Source organism: Electrona antarctica (genome assembly GCF_951216825.1).
Source record: "Electrona antarctica genome assembly, chromosome: 2".
Lineage (NCBI taxonomy): Eukaryota > Metazoa > Chordata > Actinopteri > Myctophiformes > Myctophidae > Electrona > Electrona antarctica.
Window position 1 is genome coordinate 50,794,389 of NC_136807.1, and position 19,419 is coordinate 50,813,807.

Below are 19,419 nucleotides of genomic sequence, written 5' to 3' on the forward strand. Positions count from 1 at the left end.
GAACGAACGATTCCTCAAACCAAAGGGAAAACAATGTGAGAGGACGATTTCTCTTAAAACAGTGCATGCTACACCATGATGCAAACCATGGGAGGGACACAGACAGACAGACAGACAGACAGACAGACAGACAGACAGACAGCAGAGGAGGAGAAAGGCCTAGAAGTATAGCGATAAAGAGCAGTGGTTCTCAAAAAGGTGGGGTCCCAGGGACCCCCCCCGCGCGAGTTCTAAACGAGGACGGGTGTTCTAAAAATGGACCCTTTTACGGGTCCGCAACACTGGGAGTGCACAAATGGAACCGAAAAGCACCCGTTAAGGGTCATTCGCACACTCTCAGAGACAGTTACTGGTGGGGGGTCCTTGGAAATGAAAAGGTTTGAGAACCACTGCCAAAGAGGAACACACGTAAGGGAATCAATTGTTAAAGAGTTCCTGTCAGGGACCAGCGCGCTCCCTCTCGCTCTCTCTCTCTCTCTCTCTGCTAAAAGGTTGCACGACGTCTCGCTCAGCAGTGGGAACGGGTCGCCCCTCTGGGTGGTCTTCAGGTTTGGAGCAGGGAAGCAGGCGGGGTCCGGGGGGTTGTCCGGGGGGTTGTCCCCGGGGGGGGGGGGGGGGGGTGGTCCCCGGCAGGCAGGAGGGTGCAGGTTAGTTGAAGCCGGTGTCGGTGTGGTAGGACTGGTGGCCGTCCCCTGTTAGCTGGGTGGTCTCTGTCGCGGAGGGTTGCAGCACGACGGGCTCGCCGCCGGCCTCTGTTGGGAGAAAAAAAACGACAGAAGCAGGGGGTCATGAATACGTCCGATTACACGGACAAAATGTGTCCGTGGCAAAGACTTGGTCTTGCAAATTTTTGTCTTTTACACACCATTATAATATTCTTATTTTTGATCATAAGACCCAATTGCTGAATGTCAAGTTTTCTTCCGAATATGTGTGCACTAAATTACCACGACACTATGGCAGGAGTCCAACTAGTACTAGTGGTTCTCAAATGTTTTATTTGCAAGGATCAAGGACCCCCGGCCTTAACTCTGAGAGTGTACAAATGCAACCACATGGACCAGTAAGGGTCCATTTGGTTCCAATTTGTACGCTCTCTGAGTCACAGACCTGTTATGGTCATTCAGGGCTCTTTATGTGTTTCTGGTAATATTATTGGCCGTCTATGGCAAAAAAAATAATAATTTAGACAAAAATGGCCACCACAAGCCAGCCTAGCGATCGACTTCAAACTTCAAATCGTCAGATGGGTGCGCAGCGCCACATGTATTTTCAGAGCATGTTTAAGTTATGTCCATGATCACTGGATCAATGGGTTGTGTTCTGGCTTGGATCAAAGTGTTAAAGAATAAATGCCATGACATTTGTGACATAAATCACAATGTTATATTGTCGTTAAAATCATAGTTGTATATGTACTCTATGAACGTCTGGATTCTCTAGAATAAAGATTTAATTTAGTTAAATAAATTCAATTAGCCATGCTTATGAAAGTGCTAATGGGGATCCATAATAACATAAAGTTAAATAAATTGATTTAGTGTTTTGCCACTTTTTGGCCAACTCATTCCTCACGACGTCCCACCAGTGCAGAGCTAAACAGACCAGTGCTTAGTCCTCACCTCTAGTGGTCAACTTCCGATGAATTGAATATGAAGGACCGCAATGGAAACAAGCCAATAGGGCTTTCTTGGGTTTTAAATCCTCTTCACAGACAAAAGCACAGGAAAGTACAGTTCAATACAAACTGAACTGTACCTTCCTGTGCTTTTGTTTCCCTTCTGAAAACCGTTAATAAAGTATTCAATCAATCAATCAAACTAATACTAGTTAAACTGACCAGTACTAGTCCTCCTCACCTCTCTGGTCAGACTGCATCTGGGCCTCCAGGTCTTTTGGTGCGATCGCAGGTCGCATTTACTATGGAATTTCCCGTCAGTGTGTTGGTTGGTTGGTCACCCCAGGCAAGCCCCCATATATGGTGCCCAGGTCATCGTGACATCACGTGATATCATCAGGAATGGATATCCCTGATGTCATAGTAAATGCGACCTGCTGTCGCAGTTAAGCCCATATATGGAGATCCCTGATGTCATCAATATTGGCCAGCAACTCTACACCTGACCTCAAACCTCAAACCCTTAGATCTCCATATATGGATATATGTCAGAACCTGTTCTGACATTCCATGTGTTGTTCCTTCCCCAGCCATCCTTCCTCTTTGATGTCTCCCTTTTGACTTATTCCCTGAAGAAGACCTCCTAGGTCGAAACGTTGGATTCTTGTCAATAAATATACAGCATCGTGGCTACGAGTGTGCGGCCTTTTTCTCATTTTTACTCATTTACTGCCTTAGGCCAGGGGTTCTCAACGTTTTTGGCCGGGGACCCCCGGAAATGCTTTGGCAATGTCTCGGGACCCCCGCCCCGCCCCCTCCCAACCCCCAATATAAATTGACTGCTACAATAACCTTAACCCATTTTGGGCGGGAACCCCTTTTGGTGTTTTAAGCATTATGTTATAATTTAGCTATTGAAAAATAGCAGATCTACAAGCTCATAGCGCGCCACCGAGTGGCGCGCTACGAGCTTGTAGGTCTGCTATTTTTGAAAAATCGTGAAAATAAAATTTTAAAAAATATCTTTTTTTTCTTTTTTTTTTTTGAAAATAATTTGGGGACCCCCTAAAATAATTTGGCGACCCCCCGAGGGGTCGCGACCCACGGGTTGAGAACCCCTGCCTTAGGCCAGCACCTCACCAACACTGGTGTGCGCCCTTTCCTGTTTTGTCTCCCTTGTGACTTATACCTGTCCATTCAAACCCTAGACGGGCCCGCCCCCAAAGTTATTAGTGCAGCCGCACCCGGCAGCCGGCGAAAACTAGAGTTCTCAACAGGCCCGGAAATTAAGGCCCGGCCCTACCTGGGCCCTCATCAAACCCTGTACACTCAAGAGAATGGCCCCGCTACCACCCTTAGATCTCATACTGTATGGAGTTGACCTGTTCTGACATTCCATTATGTTGATCTGACCTCATCAAACCCTGTACACTCAAGACATGCTCCTTATGTGGCCAGTACAGAATTCATTCCATATGTTGATCTGACCCCCCCATGCCAAAGCGCCAGCGCTCGCCCAGCAGTCTGCCGTCAACGAGGCGGATGCGTGCACAGCCTACTGGTTTAACTATACTAATAGGAAAAAATAAAGTCTGCAACACTGGTATGAAAACTCAGCTCCACTGGTTTATTTGACTCAACGTTTCGATCCCTTAGGATCTTCTTCAGGAATAGTGTGACAGGGAATGGGTGTGCACCTTTATACAGGAAGGGGTACAACAGATTGGCTCTAACGATGGGTGGTGACGAATGCCACCTAAGCCCAAACCAATTATCCAATTTCCAATATCACAATAATAATAATAAACATGATTTTTTTGATGTTTAAATATACAAAAATACAACAGGTACAGAATGTGTACACAATATGCAATATTTAAGCACAATAATAGACAGGCTAAATTCAGGATAGGAGTCATAGGACACAAAAAGATTGTCATGGATAACAAAAATCTAATTTAAAATTCCAGATGACTCATTTATTTATTGTTTGGTGTTGAAAATAAAATAAATAAAGTCCCAAAGCTCCTAGTAAGGAAGCTGGGACCATTACTTTAATTATCACCAATTGTGTCCGATGCTGAGAACAAATGAGGATGAGGACTAGTAGTTCTTCAGGAGGGGCACTCCATCATCAGAGTCCATCATCTGACAACCTACAGATAGTAGAGAAGAGAACATGTGAGATACAAATAGTACATCAGGTGAGTACCTAAACATAATAAAGTATAGGGAATGCATGCACACCATACTACTGCAAGAGTTAAAATCAAGTTTAAAAACCATCAAGTAAAAGGGGATAAATTCACCACAAATGTACTCAAAAGTATACTGGATTGAGAGACTCATAATCAATGTACAATTATAGGAATGGTCTGATATCGAAAGACTCATTCAAGCCCTTATTCACAGTATTGAGGGTTGACATCCAAAAAGTCTCACACTGCAGGAGTAAAACATCAATGTCTCCACCCCTAGGTGGCAGTTGGACCCTTTCAATACCAATATACCTCAAGGAGGAAATACAATGTTGGGCTTGGTGGAAATGTAGGGCTACAGGATTTCTGAATTTTTTGTTTCTTATGTCACTCCTATGTTCCGAAATTCTGGTTTTAAGGGGTCTTAGAGTTTTGCCTATGTAGGCAAGCACACACACACACTTAAGCATCTAGACCACATTATTTGTCGTACAGCTGATAATGCCCTTGACTTTGAAAGTCTTGCCTGTAGTGGGGTGATTAAATGTATGACATTTTGATGTGAAACCACATTGTGCACATCTGCCACACTTGTAATTACCATCTGGAATATCAGACAAAAAATGTGTGGGTGTCTCCTGACGTAAATGTGACCTGACCAAGAGGTTCTTAAGATTTGGTGGTCGTTTATAAACTATGCGAGGAGGGGCAGAGAAGGTTCTTCCTAGGGTGGGATCTGATTTCAAGATATGCCAGTGCTTTCTGATCGTTGCTTCGAATTGTCTACCTAATGGAGAATACTGTGTATAACAGTTAATTTGTTGTTCTTTATCAGTCTTCTCCTTTGTTTTAAGACACAGTTTATTTTTGATTCCAGTCACAATCCGTTTCTACAACACATTCAGTTGTGGAAACGCTTTATAGATGATATCTTCCTTATCTGGACTGGTTCTTCTACAGAGTTGACAGCCTTCCACAGCTTTTTAAATGACAGCAGTCATTCTTTAAGGTTCACCATGGCCTCTGATCGTTGCGAATGAATTTTCTTGACATTCTTGTCATTAAAGAAAACAACAGACTAAACATGGATCTGTATAGGAAACCGACAGACCGAAATGCCCTGTTGCATGGTGAAAGTTATCATCCGACCCCATTGAAGAAGGGCATCCCTATGGGTCAGTTCAAACGGGTACGTAGGATCTGCAGCTCAGATCAATCATTCACTACACATGCAAATGACCTCCAAAATCGTTTTGAACAACGTGGGTACCCAGATGAATGGATCAGACCTGCCATAGACAAATTCAGTGGATGTACCCAATTAGAGTGTCTTAAAACAAAGGAGAAGACTGATAAAGAACAAATTAACTGTTATACACAGTATTCTCCATTAGGTAGACAATTCGAAGCAACGATCAGAAAGCACTGGCATATCTTGAGATCAGATCCCACCCTAGGAAGAACCTTCTCTGCCCCTCCTCGCATAGTTTATAAACGACCACCAAATCTCTTTTGGTCAGGTCACATTTACGTCAGGAGACACCCACACATTTTTTGTCTGATATTCCAGATGGTAATTACAAGTGTGGCAGATGTGCACAATGTGGTTTCACATCAAAATGTCATACATTTAATCACCCCACTACAGGCAAGACTTTCAAAGTCAAGGGCATTATCAGCTGTACGACAAAGAATGTGGTCTATATGCTTAAGTGTGTGTGTGGGCTTGCCTACATAGGCAAAACTCTAAGACCCCTTAAAACCAGAATTTCGGAACATAGGAGTGACATAAGAAACAAAAAATTCAGAAATCCTGTAGCCCTACATTTCCACCAAGCCCAACATTGTATTTCCTCCTTGAGGTATATTGGTATTGAAAGGGTCCAACTGCCACCTAGGGGTGGAGACATTGATGTTTTACTCCTGCGGCGTGACACTTTTTGGATGTCAACCCTCAATACTGTGAATAAGGGCTTGAATGAGTCTTTCGATATCAGACCATTCCTATAATTGTACATTGATTATGAGTCTCTCAATCCAGTATGCTTTTGAGTACATTTGTGGTGAATTTATCCCCTTTTACTTGATGGTTTTTAACTTGATTTTAACTCTTGCAGTAGTACGGTGTGCATGCCCTATACTTTATTATGTTTAGGTACTCACCTGATGTACTATTTGTATCTCACATGTTCTCTTCTCTACTATCTGTAGGTTGTCAGATGATGGACTCTGATGATGGAGTGCCCCTCCTGAAGAACTACTAGTCCTCATCCTCATTTGTTCTCAGCATCGGACACAATTGGTGATAATTAAAGTAATGGTCCCAGCTTCCTTACTAGGAGCTTTGGGACTTTATTTATTTTATTTTCAACACCAAACAATAAATAAATGAGTCATCTGGAATTTTAAATTAGATTTTTGTTATCCATGACAATCTTTTTGTGTCCTATGACTCCTATCCTGAATTTAGCCTGTGTATTATTGTGCTTAAATATTGCATATTGTGTACACATTCTGTACCTGTTGTATTTTTGTATATTTAAACCTGTCATGTTTATTATTATTATTGTGATATTGGAAATTGGATAATTGGTTTGGGCTTAGGTGGCATTTGTCACCACCCATCGTTAGAGCCAATCTGTTGTACCCCTTCCTGTATAAAGGTGCACAGTGCACACCCATTCCCTGTCACACTATTCCTGAAGAAGATCCTAAGGGATCGAAACGTTGAGTCAAATAAACCAGTGGAGCTGAGTTTTCATACCAGTGGTGCAGACTTTATTTTTTCCAGCACCTATCTTTTGTCCAGCACCTGGGCTAGAGTGGAGGTGCATGCTCTATTACCTTTGTTAACTATAATAATAACCTTAACTATAATAATAACCTTAAGGTCCTCACCTCTCTCGTCAGACTGCATCTGGGCCTCCAGGTCCTCGGGGGACACGTAGAACTCCTGCTCGTGGCCCTCGGGGGGCCGAGGTTTACACTTCCCACAGCAGCAGTTACAGCAGCAGCACAGGCAGCAGCAGAAGTAGCAGCCGGTCGCCAGGCCGCAGAACACAAACAGAGCCTGCGTGTGCGTGTGCGTGTGCGTGTGTGTGTGTGTGTGTGTGTGTGTGTGTGTGTGTGTGTGTGTGTGTGTGTGTGTAAAAAAAAACAGGAGAGGTGCGTTAAGATGACAGAGAAAACCCACAATAGAGAGAGGTTGAACAGTATATTTATATGGTGATAATGAGTACCACAGACGAAAAACAGTCTAAGTCCAAATTTCATTCTGACCCCTCCACGAAAAGGCCTCGTTGTCCTGAACCCTTATCTATCATTTATACATTATGGGTCAATAGTGTGTGTGGACTTAGACTGTTTTTCGTCTGTGGCATTTAATATCGCAGAGACGATGCAATGTCTGTCTATATCGTGATACAGTGAACGCACATTCTATGATTTGCAGTTCCATACCTTCATTTATACCTCTGTAGAACGACGGTTTAGTTCACCAAAAACAAGTATTGTGGTCTGAATGGTCTGTTACTCCTTTTTCTTTTAGTTTGTGTTACCTTGTAGTTGGTTGTACTGCTGCTAAGTAACTTGAAAATTATCCCTAAAAAAATGCATGAAAAAATATTGTGATTTGTTTTTTATATTTTTCCATATCGCCCACCCCTAGCCACCCCTACCCACACATACTGTATTAATAGCAAAAACAAACCTCTGAGCTGATTTTTGTTAGGTTAAAGTCTCAAACAGTGATCTGTGAAACAGTGTGACGCTAGCGCTCTGTTTCCTAAACAATTAAAGCATAACATGTAGAATTATGATGTTTAGCTATTATAAACCTATCAATAAATGTGACTAAATTTGACTGAGGGACTGCCATTGGATTTTTTTTGAATTTTAGTTTTTTCACGTCATATGAAAGCAGGGAATCAAATTCAATTCAAATTGACATATTGTTTGTTCAGTTTAACCCACCGGTTTTGGAGATATGGCTTATAGAGTAATGTCTTGCAGAAAACAGTGAGTTGAGAAAACAGGCTTGAAAGGTTCACTTCTGTGGACTCTAACATTACACCTAGCTACATGTTTAAGCATTTATTTCATATTTACATGTCGATTTCAGCTCAGACACTTATTTCAGACATGCTCTAGTATGTGAATAGTCTGCCTGTGCTATTAACTCATTTTTGAAAGAAAAAGTTTGCCTCAAAGGAAGTAAACCTTTGGACTTTGCTACTGCTCATCCTTGTGTATTATGTTACTATGTAATCTATTATACTTCCTTTGTTTTTGCTCAGTTATGCCTATAGCACTGTTCTAAGACAGTAGTGACTGTTTCTTCAGCTCTTTATCAATCAACAGACCCTCATGTGACATGCAACATGTCTGTTTCCTGGTTGTATACTTGTAGCTGTGGGCAGGTTAAAAGAAAAAACTATGAACTTGCAATCAGATCTGCAGCATCACTCCCGATCTTCCGCCGTAGTTTGAAAACCCACCTTTTCAGACTCCACCATGGCCCATAGCACTTACCCTACCCCCTTAGACAGCACTTTTTTAGACTTAGATAGCATTTGAAACAGACTTATAGCATGTCATGTAGACAGCACAATAACAGTACAGCATAGCATAATATATATGTATAACTTATATGTATAGTGTCATTATATATAGATATGTTCTAGTTACGTTCTTAGCTTACGCATGTTTCTTGATAAATGCTGTTTATATATGTGATGTATTCCCATGCTTTTTGTTCTTGCTTAATGTAAGTCGCTCTGGATTAAGAGCGTCTGCTAAATGCCTAAATTGTAAATTGTATGAATCCCTGTTGTTCAAGGAGCCAGGCTGGGTTTCCACATGTACGTTTTGGCTCCTTTACTCATACTTTCGAAGTCTGAATTCTTGTCTTGCCTCATATTACATTTGAGCATCTATAACTACAGATTCTGCATCCACAACTTCACGTCTGCTATACCAGGGGTTCTCAACGTTTTTGGCCGGGGACCCCCGGAAATGCTTTGGCAATGTCTCGGGACCCCCGCCCCGCCCCCTCCCGACCCCCAATATAAATTGACTGCTACAATTTAGCTATTGAAAAATAGCAGATCTACAAGCTCATAGCGCGCCACCGAGTGGCGCGCTATGAGCTTGTAGGTCTGCTATTTTTGAAAAATCGTGAAATTAAAAAAATAAATAAAAATAAAAATATTTTTTATTTATTTTTTTAAATAATTTGGGGACCCCCTAAAATAATTTGGCGACCCCCCGAGGGGTCGCGACCCACGGGTTGAGAACCCCTGTGCTATACAATTACAATACCAGTGGTTCTCATAACTCGCTGGACCTCACTACAATAATAGGTTATGTAATATTGCATGACGTTGCTGTCAGGAGGAAACCTCCTAATGCTATTTTTTGAGGTTTTTGATTAATTTATTTTGCATAAACACTCTTTTTGAACACTCTTTACATCTGTGTGTTGTTTCGAAAATAATTGAACCAATGGAAAGTAGTAAAAAAACACCTTGGACAAAACCTCTTAACTCCATTGGACCCTCAAACTGTCTGCTAAAGCAGCCAACTCCACCACCTCTCCCCCTCTCATGCAAGTAATTAACAATACATAAAGTCACAACACCAACTTTGATGAGGCAGTATTGCTTTGTTCTCAAAATATAAGGGTTTCTTAATTTCCTGAAAATTTTACATTTTTCATTTCCTGAAAAATGAACATTTTGGAGTTAGGTGGTTTCTTCCCCACAGTAGAGATATACATTTTTATAAACCCAAATACATCCTATTAATAATTTAGCGGACTGTCTGTCAGTCAGTCAGTCAGTCAGAGTACTTTAGGATAGAGCAAGACAGCTGCTCGCTTTCTACGCCATCTCACAACGCCATGACGCACGGACCGCCTCACGGAACCTAGCGCCGCTCAGCCCTGTCCTCCAACCTCAATCTGCCCTGCATTACACACGCCAAACATTATAACAATCATCTTAATTAAATTAATTTGCGTCAAATGCATGTTGGGACGGACACAGATTAATACTGGGACACACTTTTCCGCGTAACAGACCCACACGGATAGCGACCGAGCAAAATAGACAGCGGAAAAGCGATTATTAGATAGATTACCCACACTGAACATCATTTGCTGTTCATATATTCAGAACGGGTAAGGACTAGTACAGTATAATTATCCTGTATATTCAAAATTATAATGAAGGCCAAAATTATAGAGGTTTTTCTAAATATAGGAACCATTAAGGAGTCTCACCTTGGCCCACCAGCTGGACAGCACAAAGTATGTGTTGACGTTCTCCTCTCCGAACTGCTCGGCCACGTACAGACCCAGCGAGCCGTACTTGTCATAGATGTTTCGCTTGGTGGGGTCGTTGAGGATGGAGTGGGCGCTGTTGATCTCCTTGAACTTGTCCGCAGCCTCCGGGTTGTCGGGGTTCTTGTCGGGGTGGAACTTCAACGCGAGTTTCCTGAGAGACACGAGAAAGAGACAGGGTTCTAGTCAGGGTGGAACTTCAACGCTAGTTTCCTGAGGAACACCAAGGTTAATTAAATAAGGTTAGGAAGCGAAGACCGTACGGTGGACTCCATGTTGCTCCCTGGAAGGAAAGAAACATGCGCAATTGAGACCAAGGAAGCTGAACGCGGAAGTGTTGGCTGCATATAGCACATTGCGCATGTTTCTTTCCTTCCAGGGAGCAACATGGAGTCCACCGTGTGGTCTTCGCTTCCTAACCTTATTTAATTAACCTTGGGGACACGAGAAGAGACAGGGTTCTTGTCAGGGTGGAACTTCAACACTAGTTTCCTGCAGGGACAGAAGAGACAGGGTTCTAGTCATGGTGGAACTTCAACACTAGTTTCTTGAGGGACAAGAGAAGGGACGGCGTGGAGGTCCTTACTAGACCACTCTTTGTCATCCTGTACACACCTATGACTCCATATGCTCATGGAATAAAAGCTAATTATTACACAGCTTTGGTTGAATGCTTGATTCTGATTGGTCAATCACTGAATTCAGCTGTGTGTTATTTCTGGACTCGATAACAGACTGCCGGTCTAAATAATCAAAGGCTCATGCAGAGCACCTGCTCATATCAATCTGCGCTGCTTGATGTTGTGCTGTATTTGTTTACATGACAGCCATGTCACTCGGCTAACCCAAGCTTTGTGGAACAAACTCCCCATTGCAGTCAGATATGCAGCAGACTCACTCCCAATTTGACACTGTAATCTGAAGTCTCAACTCTTCAGACTCCACCTTAGGCCTTTAGTGCTCTGGACTTGAGTCTGCTAAATGTCTACATTGTAAATTGTCAAGAACCAACAAATGGATGCCACTGCACCAGGGACGCCCATAAGAGAAGGGGTGGTGTGACAAAAAGTTGCTATTAAATGCCTTGATGTCCTATTCAACCATAGGCCGTATTACGTCATGTTTCTTATTGAACCTGCAGTAGCTGAGACAAGAGTATGTTGCTAGGCGACATTTCTCAAGTTATTTCTACACATTTAACACATCAGGAAAAGAGACAGTTAGACTTACGGGAAGCGTTAGATTTGGAACCGTTGGAAATGTTTCAAACAAGCTTGAACAAAACATGTGTTTTGATTCTGTACTGGACAGCGTTCTCTTTCAGTAGGCTATAGGCTACAGAGGTGTACTACAGCCCCTGTAATTCTCTTTCAGTACGCTATAGGCTAGCCCCTGTAATTCTCCTATTTCACTTTTGATTAGATGCAACCATGCTGCAGCAATTTCTCTGATCATCGTCTCTCGACAAAATAAACGTGACACAGTGTTTGTGACCGACTGAAAGGATGCCCTGTGGTTTATTCACGTGCTGCTGTGTCTCGTTGACCCAAAAGAACACGGTCCAGTCCAGTCTGCTGTCTGTGACCTCACGTTAAGAGCTTCTGCAGCAATCGGTGCCTCTCAACACCTGCGCCTCACGCTGTTTTATCTTAAAGACAAGGGTATAATTAGACCACTGTCTCCACACAGCCCTTTGATTTGATGAAACGTAGATTTTATAAACGTGTATTTGAACACCGGAGTTCGCCAGGGTGGGCGGCGTCTCAATTTGTGGGACGCGTGAAAAAGGGGAGGCATACTTGCGTTAGACATAGCATTGGTTAGACATAGCATTGGTCCGACTGGATTAAAGGTATATTCAGTGATTTCACTTCATTCAAATAATCACTTATTTTTTCTTTTTTTTGGATAATCCTCCCTACCATAGAGTGTGCTGACCATATAAGGAGTTCCTCCCTGTCCCCAGTGAGCCCCTGGGGTCAAAAAACCCTAGTTTCAGTTTTGGTGGCGGGTGGCAAAGCCTTCATCCAATCAGGATGAGAGGGACTTTCCTCCAATCATGATCGAGTGGGGGCACATGCTGTTGGCCTGTTGCACTTCCCCCCACTGTAGAGTGTGTGCATGTGCACATTTTGTTACCGGGGCGGACTGGGTGGTTTTCCAAATCACCCAAATCACTGAATGCTCCTTTTAAGGTTGGTGAGGGGCGCGTTAAAACGACCGGATTAAGGTTGGTGAGGGGTGCGTTAAAACGACCGGATTAAGGTTGGTGAGGGGTGCGTTAAAATGACCGGATTAAGGTTGGTGAGGGGTGCGTTAAGGGTTGGGAGAGGGTTAAGGTTAGGTTTAGGTGTGCTGCCCCATGGGAGGTTACTTAAGCGGCAACGCATGTCGGGAGCCACGGGTGAGTCTTAACCAGCCACGCATGTGTCGGACTAATGGGATGTCAGACAAATGCACATTGGACTAACATCTGCCCCGATCAGATGTCCTTTTGTGCGGGACAGTCACACCGTGGGACTACCCTACCACCTCAGTGGTTCCCAAACTTTTCGGCTTGAGACCCAAAAGAGATATTTAGTCTCCCCAGGCCGAGACCCAAACTAATGAAAGTAGCAGATCTACAAACACACAACAGGTCACTCGTGGATCTACCAGAAAAACAAAATTACAACATGACGTCAGTGAGCCGCGGTGGTAAGCGACGCACCGCTCACCCAAACACATCTCTCTGTTTGTACTAACCACCGTTTCAGTGGTCACCTTATCACCTAAAACTGGTATATGAATAGGCCTTAAGACTTCATGATGTCATCAGGAGTGGCCACCTTCTCTAGAGTCATGTGTTTACCTGTAAGACTTCTTGATGTCATCAGGAGTGGCCACCTTCTCTAGAGTCATGTGTTTACCTGTAAGACTTCTTGATGTCATCAGGAGTGGCCACCTTCTCTAGAGTCATGTGTTTACCTGTAAGACTTCTTGATGTCATCAGGAGTGGCCACCTTCTCTAGAGTCATGTGTTTACCTGTAAGACTTCTTGATGTCATCAGGAGTGGCCACCTTCTCTAGAGTCACGTGTTTACCTGTAAGACTTCTTGATGTCATCAGGAGTGGCCACCTTCTCTAGAGTCACGTGTTTACCTGTAAGACTTCTTGATGTCATCAGGAGTGGCCACCTTCTCTAGAGTCATGTGTTTACCTGTAAGACTTCTTGATGTCATCAGGAGTGGCCACCTTCTCTAGAGTCACGTGTTTACCTGTAAGACTTCTTGATGTCATCAGGAGTGGCCACCTTCTCTAGAGTCATGTGTTTACCTGTAAGACTTCTTGATGTCATCAGGAGTGGCCACCTTCTATAGAGTCACGTGTTTAGGTGCTGCCACACTTACTAAAGAGCCGCGGACGTTCTCGGCTGTCCGCAGCTTATTTTCCGGGTTTTTAGACAGCTGGTGGATGGAAATTAAGCGGAAATTAAGCGTTTCCGGGAATCTGTCCGTCGCGGCAGTTAGCCGCGGAGGTGGAGCTTCTTTTGCATCCACCAGCTGTCTAAAAACTCGGAAATGACGTAAAACACAGCTATTTCTGTCCGCGGCTGTCGGGACGTTTTCCGCTCAGGTGTGGAAACACTGTTTACCTGTAAGACTTCTTGATGTCATCAGGAGTGGCCACCTTCTCCACTCCCAGAACGAGGTACAGAGATTCTCCAGCGGTGGACAGAGAGCGCTGCCTCTGTTGTTCAGCCGTCATGATGATGCCTCACCTCACCTCCCAGATCTGTGTCGCACGCGCACGCACGCACGCACGCACGCACGCACGCACGCACGCACGCACGCACGCACGCACACACACACACACACACACACACACACACACACACACACACACACACACACACACACACACACACACACACACACACACAGTCACACAGTCACACACACACGTGAATACTAGCGCAAATACCAATTTACATCATGACTTCCAATCAATATCATGACTGATTGATTGAATACTTTATTAACATTATACAAGGAGTAGTCAAAGGTTATGCTAAAAGGATAACCCAAAGATTCCCAGGACAGGGGCTTAGTGTTTCCATTACTAGGCAGCACCGGCCTACTCTGAAGATATTATTTGCCAGGGACGCCCATAAGAGAAGGGGTGGCGTGACAAAAAGTTGCTATTAAATGCATTGATGTCCTATTCAACCATAGGCCTAAATATGTCATGTTTTGTATTGAACCTGCAGTAGCTGAGACAAGAGTATGTTGCTAGGCGATATTTCTACACATTTAACACATCACGAAAAGAGACAGTTAGACTTACAACGGGAAGCGTTAGATTTGGAACCGTTGGAAACGTTTCAAACAAGCTAGCCTTGAACATAACTGTGTTTTGATTCTGTACTTGAACTTGAATTCTTAAAGGTATATTCAGTGATTTCACTTAATTCAAATATAACTTTTTTTGTTTTGTGATAATCCTCCCTACTATAGAGTGTGCTGACCATATAAGGAGTTCATCCCTGTCCCCAGTTAAAGGTATATTCAGTGATTTCACTTAATTCAAATATCACTTTTTTTGTTTTGTTGTGATAATCCTCCCTACTATAGAGTGTGCTGACCATATAAGGAGTTCCTCCCTGTCCCCAGTTAACCCCTGGGGTCAAAGAACCTTAGGTTTCGTTTTTGGCTAGGCCTTCATCCAGCCTTCATCCAATCAGGATAGAGAGGGGCCTTCCGCCAATCATGATCGAGCGGGGGAGGGCCTTGGTGTGTGTGCTGTTGGCCTGTCGCGTGTCCCCCCCACTGTAGTGCATGCATGTGCACGTCTTGTCTGGAACGATGCAAGTTGGGAACGATGCAAATAGGGCATGCATTTCATGCCCCAGCCTGTTATACAACCCGTTGTAACCTTATGTCTGTCTGTCCCTGATGTTATCAGTGTATGGCCAATGCATGAATCTCGTTTGCGTCCGAGCATAGGCATGGTAACGCCCCGCCTGCCTCTGATTGGCCTACCGACACTGCCCGTCTTGACTGTCCTCCGAGATGCGAGGTTTAGTTAGTCGACAGAATGCAGCCTTGTAACTAACTTGTAAGTTTGTAACTTTGTATAAGAGGCAAACTAATATAGTGTATGCCGTTTGCTTTGATTGAATAAGGTACAATAATGTTTCACGTTTACACATACAAATAAATTACACAATCAACACTTTATTTAGAACACACCCAAATCAAATCATATCACGGCGTACATGTTCAATCAATTATTCCATCAAAGCAAAGGGCATAAACAATATTAGTTTGCCTCTTCTACAAAAAATAAAACGTACAAGTTGAAGTTATGCAGACAGTTATCTTGTATCACACACCGATACCGTATACTTGTATTTTCCACCAACCTGGCATCAGACTACTATATCCAGCATCCACCTCGGAGGACAGTCAAGATGGGCAGTGTCGGTAGGCCAATCAGAGGGAGGCGGTGCGTTACCATGTCTATGCTCGGACGCAAACGAGATTCACGCATTGGCTAATATATGGGCATATCGGGGGGGGGGGGGGGTAAAACGTCTGTGCAGTGGTAAAACGTCTGTGGAGAATGTGTACTGTAGAGAATGTCTGAAGAGTGCAAACTGACTGTGGAAAGTAGAATAAGTCATCAAGGGGGTCCCAGCGAAATGTGTTAATACAGTTAAGTATCACAATAATTGTAACCACAACATCCATGTATATGTTGGTAGCTATTCAGAAATAGCAGATACACAAGCAGCTTGTACTGCTTATTTTTGAGTGGTGTAAACCACTCCTACAACTGGCTTTGTTAGTTTACGTGTCTGTCTGTTTGTCTGTCTGTCTGTTCGTACCAAAAAATGAGCATGGTTGCTATGGTCACCCAGTTCACACGGGTGTGATTTCATTACGTCAGACATTACGTCAGACCACAGCTGATCAGTCTATATAAGACCTTACACCACTCAGTTCACACAGGTGTGATTTTTGAATATTAAACTATCTGTCTGTCTATCTGTCTGTCTGTCTGTCTGTCTGTCTGTCTGTCTGTCTGCAGAGTGTTGCTCAGAACAAGCATCTAGTGTGCTCAGCAACTTCCCATGGCTGAATAAAGGACAAAAGATCACACCCGTGTGAACTGAGTGGTGTAAGGTCCTATATAGACTGATCAGCTGTGGTCTGACGTAATGTCTGACGTAATGAAATCACACCCGTATGAACTGGGTGACCATAGCAACCATGCTCATTTTTTGGTACGAACAGACAGACAGACAAACAGACAGACACATAAACTAACAAAGCCAGTCGTAGGAGTGGTTTACACCACTCAAAAATGTATTAAAAAGTTCAAATATGATTGATTTTTTTTTGGGGGGGAGGGGGGGGCTGAAAAGGTTGAGAAAGGTATATGTACAAACACACACAGTCTGCTAAATGTTTCTAAAGAACCAAACTGATCAATATAGATTCTGTTCTGTTCTCTGACACAGGCCGGACTGGGTAAAATGCACCCATATGAATTGACATGATGACAAAATGGTTCATTAGGAACATGCTGTAGTTACCACACACACAGACAGACCACCGTGGTCACTATTTGTGTGACTTGTGTGACTTTGGGTGTCTATTCCTTCCTTATGTTTCCGCGGCGCCCTCTGTGACGTCATGTGGGTCAATACATTACATCACCATCAGACATCATCACCACACGTCATCAGCGAGAAGGACACCGCTCACTTCAAACCGGGTGTGATTTTATTAGTGCGGTTGCTATAGGCAACAATGCACCATTGTTCTCGGCCCGAGAATGTTTTGCCTGCAAAGTGAACCTGCTTTTTGTTCAATTTTGCACAACAGAAAAGTGAAGCTAATGTTGGTCATGCTTCACACTGTTAACTGTCATCGTTGTCATGCTTCTCATGACATCACAATATAAATGGTAATTGCACTTCCCAGTGGACTCCTCGCGACTCGCGTCAGTGCAACCACACTTTCTACTTACTATTAGGCTTGTTTTTTGTCTTGACCACGATGTAAAAATGTAGATATCATGTTATTTAGACAGCTGCTATAGGTTTGTTGTTTGATATCCTATCATTTCAATGCACACATTATTATTTTGATAGTAGGCCTATATATCGTTTAGTGTAGACTGATGCTATAGGGTCTTGGCTTATAGCTGTGATCCTCGTTTACTGAGGCACGGCACTATAAGAATTGCTCAATAGCTTTGGATCAAGATGTCTTAGATGTGCAGTATTTTATCAAGTCTGACTCAATAAATCTAGTCTTGATCCAAGTCTACTAAGAGTGTACACCCGCTCTGCTAAATGGCTAATGTAGGCCTAATAACGTAAATTGTACATTTGAACATATTCATAACATGTTCTTTTTTGGCTCAGATGTAGGCTATAGGCTATCGTTCACAACCTTTTTTCCCACAATGCATTTGCACTGCTGATACACAAACAGTGTCCAGGCTATATACATGATATATATTTAATGTATAGTAATGCAGTCTGACATCTTGTCAGGTTCATCTCTGTCATGATGGATTCACATCTGCACGCACGCGCGCACACACGCACGCACGCACGCACTAGCCAGACGCATGCTGCAAGACAGAAACATTTACTGAACTGACGCAGCAATGGAGAACATCATGACTAAATGCACTTCCAAGAAATAGACTAGGCTACTATAGCCTACTACTGACTGCTTTCGAAGAGGATGCCACGTACTGTTGCCTCCTCAAAACATTCCATCGATACAGCATGAATATGGGGCTATTCGTCTTATACTCTCTTGAATCCATTCCTGACGCCCGTTTTTAACTTAAAATAGAAACACATTCCGCATAATTAAACGTATATGTGTAGGTATTAATATAGGCTATAACAGCCCAGGATTTTAAGCATCACTATTAAACGCCTATATGGATGCAGCGACGCCGATGATGCTCGGCTCATAATCTGTGTGCAGCATCATGCATCCACACACGCACGCACGCACAGTCACGCACGCACGCGCGCACACAAACACACGCGCGCGCACACACACACACGCACACGCACACACAGTCACGCACGCACGGCCATAGCGCAGCAGCATCCATGTTGATTAGACTGGCTGCCTGCTACTATAGCTCAGATCTGTGGCCTTCTCTCTCTATCTCTCTCTCCTCTCTCTTCATGCAGTAACACACACACACACACACACACACACACACACACACAACCGTCGCTTTTCTACATTTCGTTTCAAGGGCACAAAAATGTCGACATTTACAATAATAAAAACCGCCATCCGGACGCACGTACGTTCGAAAGCTCACCTCTCCGCCCGTATTGCGATGCTGTAGTTATAAAGGTCTATTATTCCAGCGGGTTATTATTATCATTTATGATAGAGTGATCCGATGTGCTCTCTCTCTATGGTTGCATCCTTCCTTACTGACTTGACTGTGTGACTGAGGCTCTCTCTCTCTCTCTCTCTCTCTCGCTCTCTCTCTCTCTCTCTCACCACGCACACAACCATGGACAGCAGCTGCAGAGCGAGTCAGTCAAGCAAGGCCCCGCCCCCCCAACGACCACCCACCCGCCCATCCATCCATTTGTAGGCCCGGCCGGCTATAGTGGCGCGCGCATGATCAGTTGATCACGACCATGCACGCACGCGCACGCACGCCACCAGATTTTTGGGGGAGGGTTGGGTGAACCGTCCGGGGGGAAGATCATGCAAATTAGCCACTCAGCTTTCTTTTTTTTAAGGTTAATTTCTAGGCTACTACTATGCAGTCATGATTGATGATTCATCTTTTTTAGTTGTAGGCATTCCTCAGTTTGACATTATTATAGGGACACGGAACACCATGAATCTGTAGGCTATTGTGGGTCCATTTGGTTCAATTTTGAATTGAATTGAATACTCAGGACTTCAATGGAAACAAGCCATAGTGCTTTTGGGTTCCATCCTTTTAGCAATATATGAAAATATGTATAACAGTTTGCAGAATTACAGTGCATTTCAAGCACAACTCAATACAAGACTGTTAAATGTGAGTGGACGACCGCATATGAAAGCATTTCTACTTATATGGTATTTGTATTAAAGTTTAAACTTATATTCTTCTGTGCTTTTTTGCAAACTGTTAAGTATTCAATTAAATCAAGCCAGTCATTTAGCTGGGGACCCCCTGGAAGGACCTCAAGGACCCGTGGGGGTCCCCAGACCCAACATTTAGAACCA

General features: G+C 43.5%; 1 protein-coding gene across 1 annotated transcript; it reads right to left on the reverse strand.

Annotated features, from left to right (window-relative positions):
* Positions 1-627: 627 nt before the first annotated feature.
* Positions 628-18,591, reverse strand: dnajc5aa (DnaJ (Hsp40) homolog, subfamily C, member 5aa). Its single transcript, XM_079490529.1, has 5 exons — positions 18,492-18,591; positions 13,791-13,930; positions 10,097-10,310; positions 6,715-6,886; positions 628-752 (listed from the first exon to the last, which is right to left on the reverse strand). The coding sequence occupies exons 2-5, from the start codon at positions 13,901-13,903 to the stop codon at positions 649-651; spliced, it is 603 nt and encodes a 200-aa protein (XP_079346655.1). The 5' UTR covers positions 13,904-13,930; positions 18,492-18,591; the 3' UTR covers positions 628-648.
* Between the last annotated feature and the right edge of the window lie 828 nt (positions 18,592-19,419).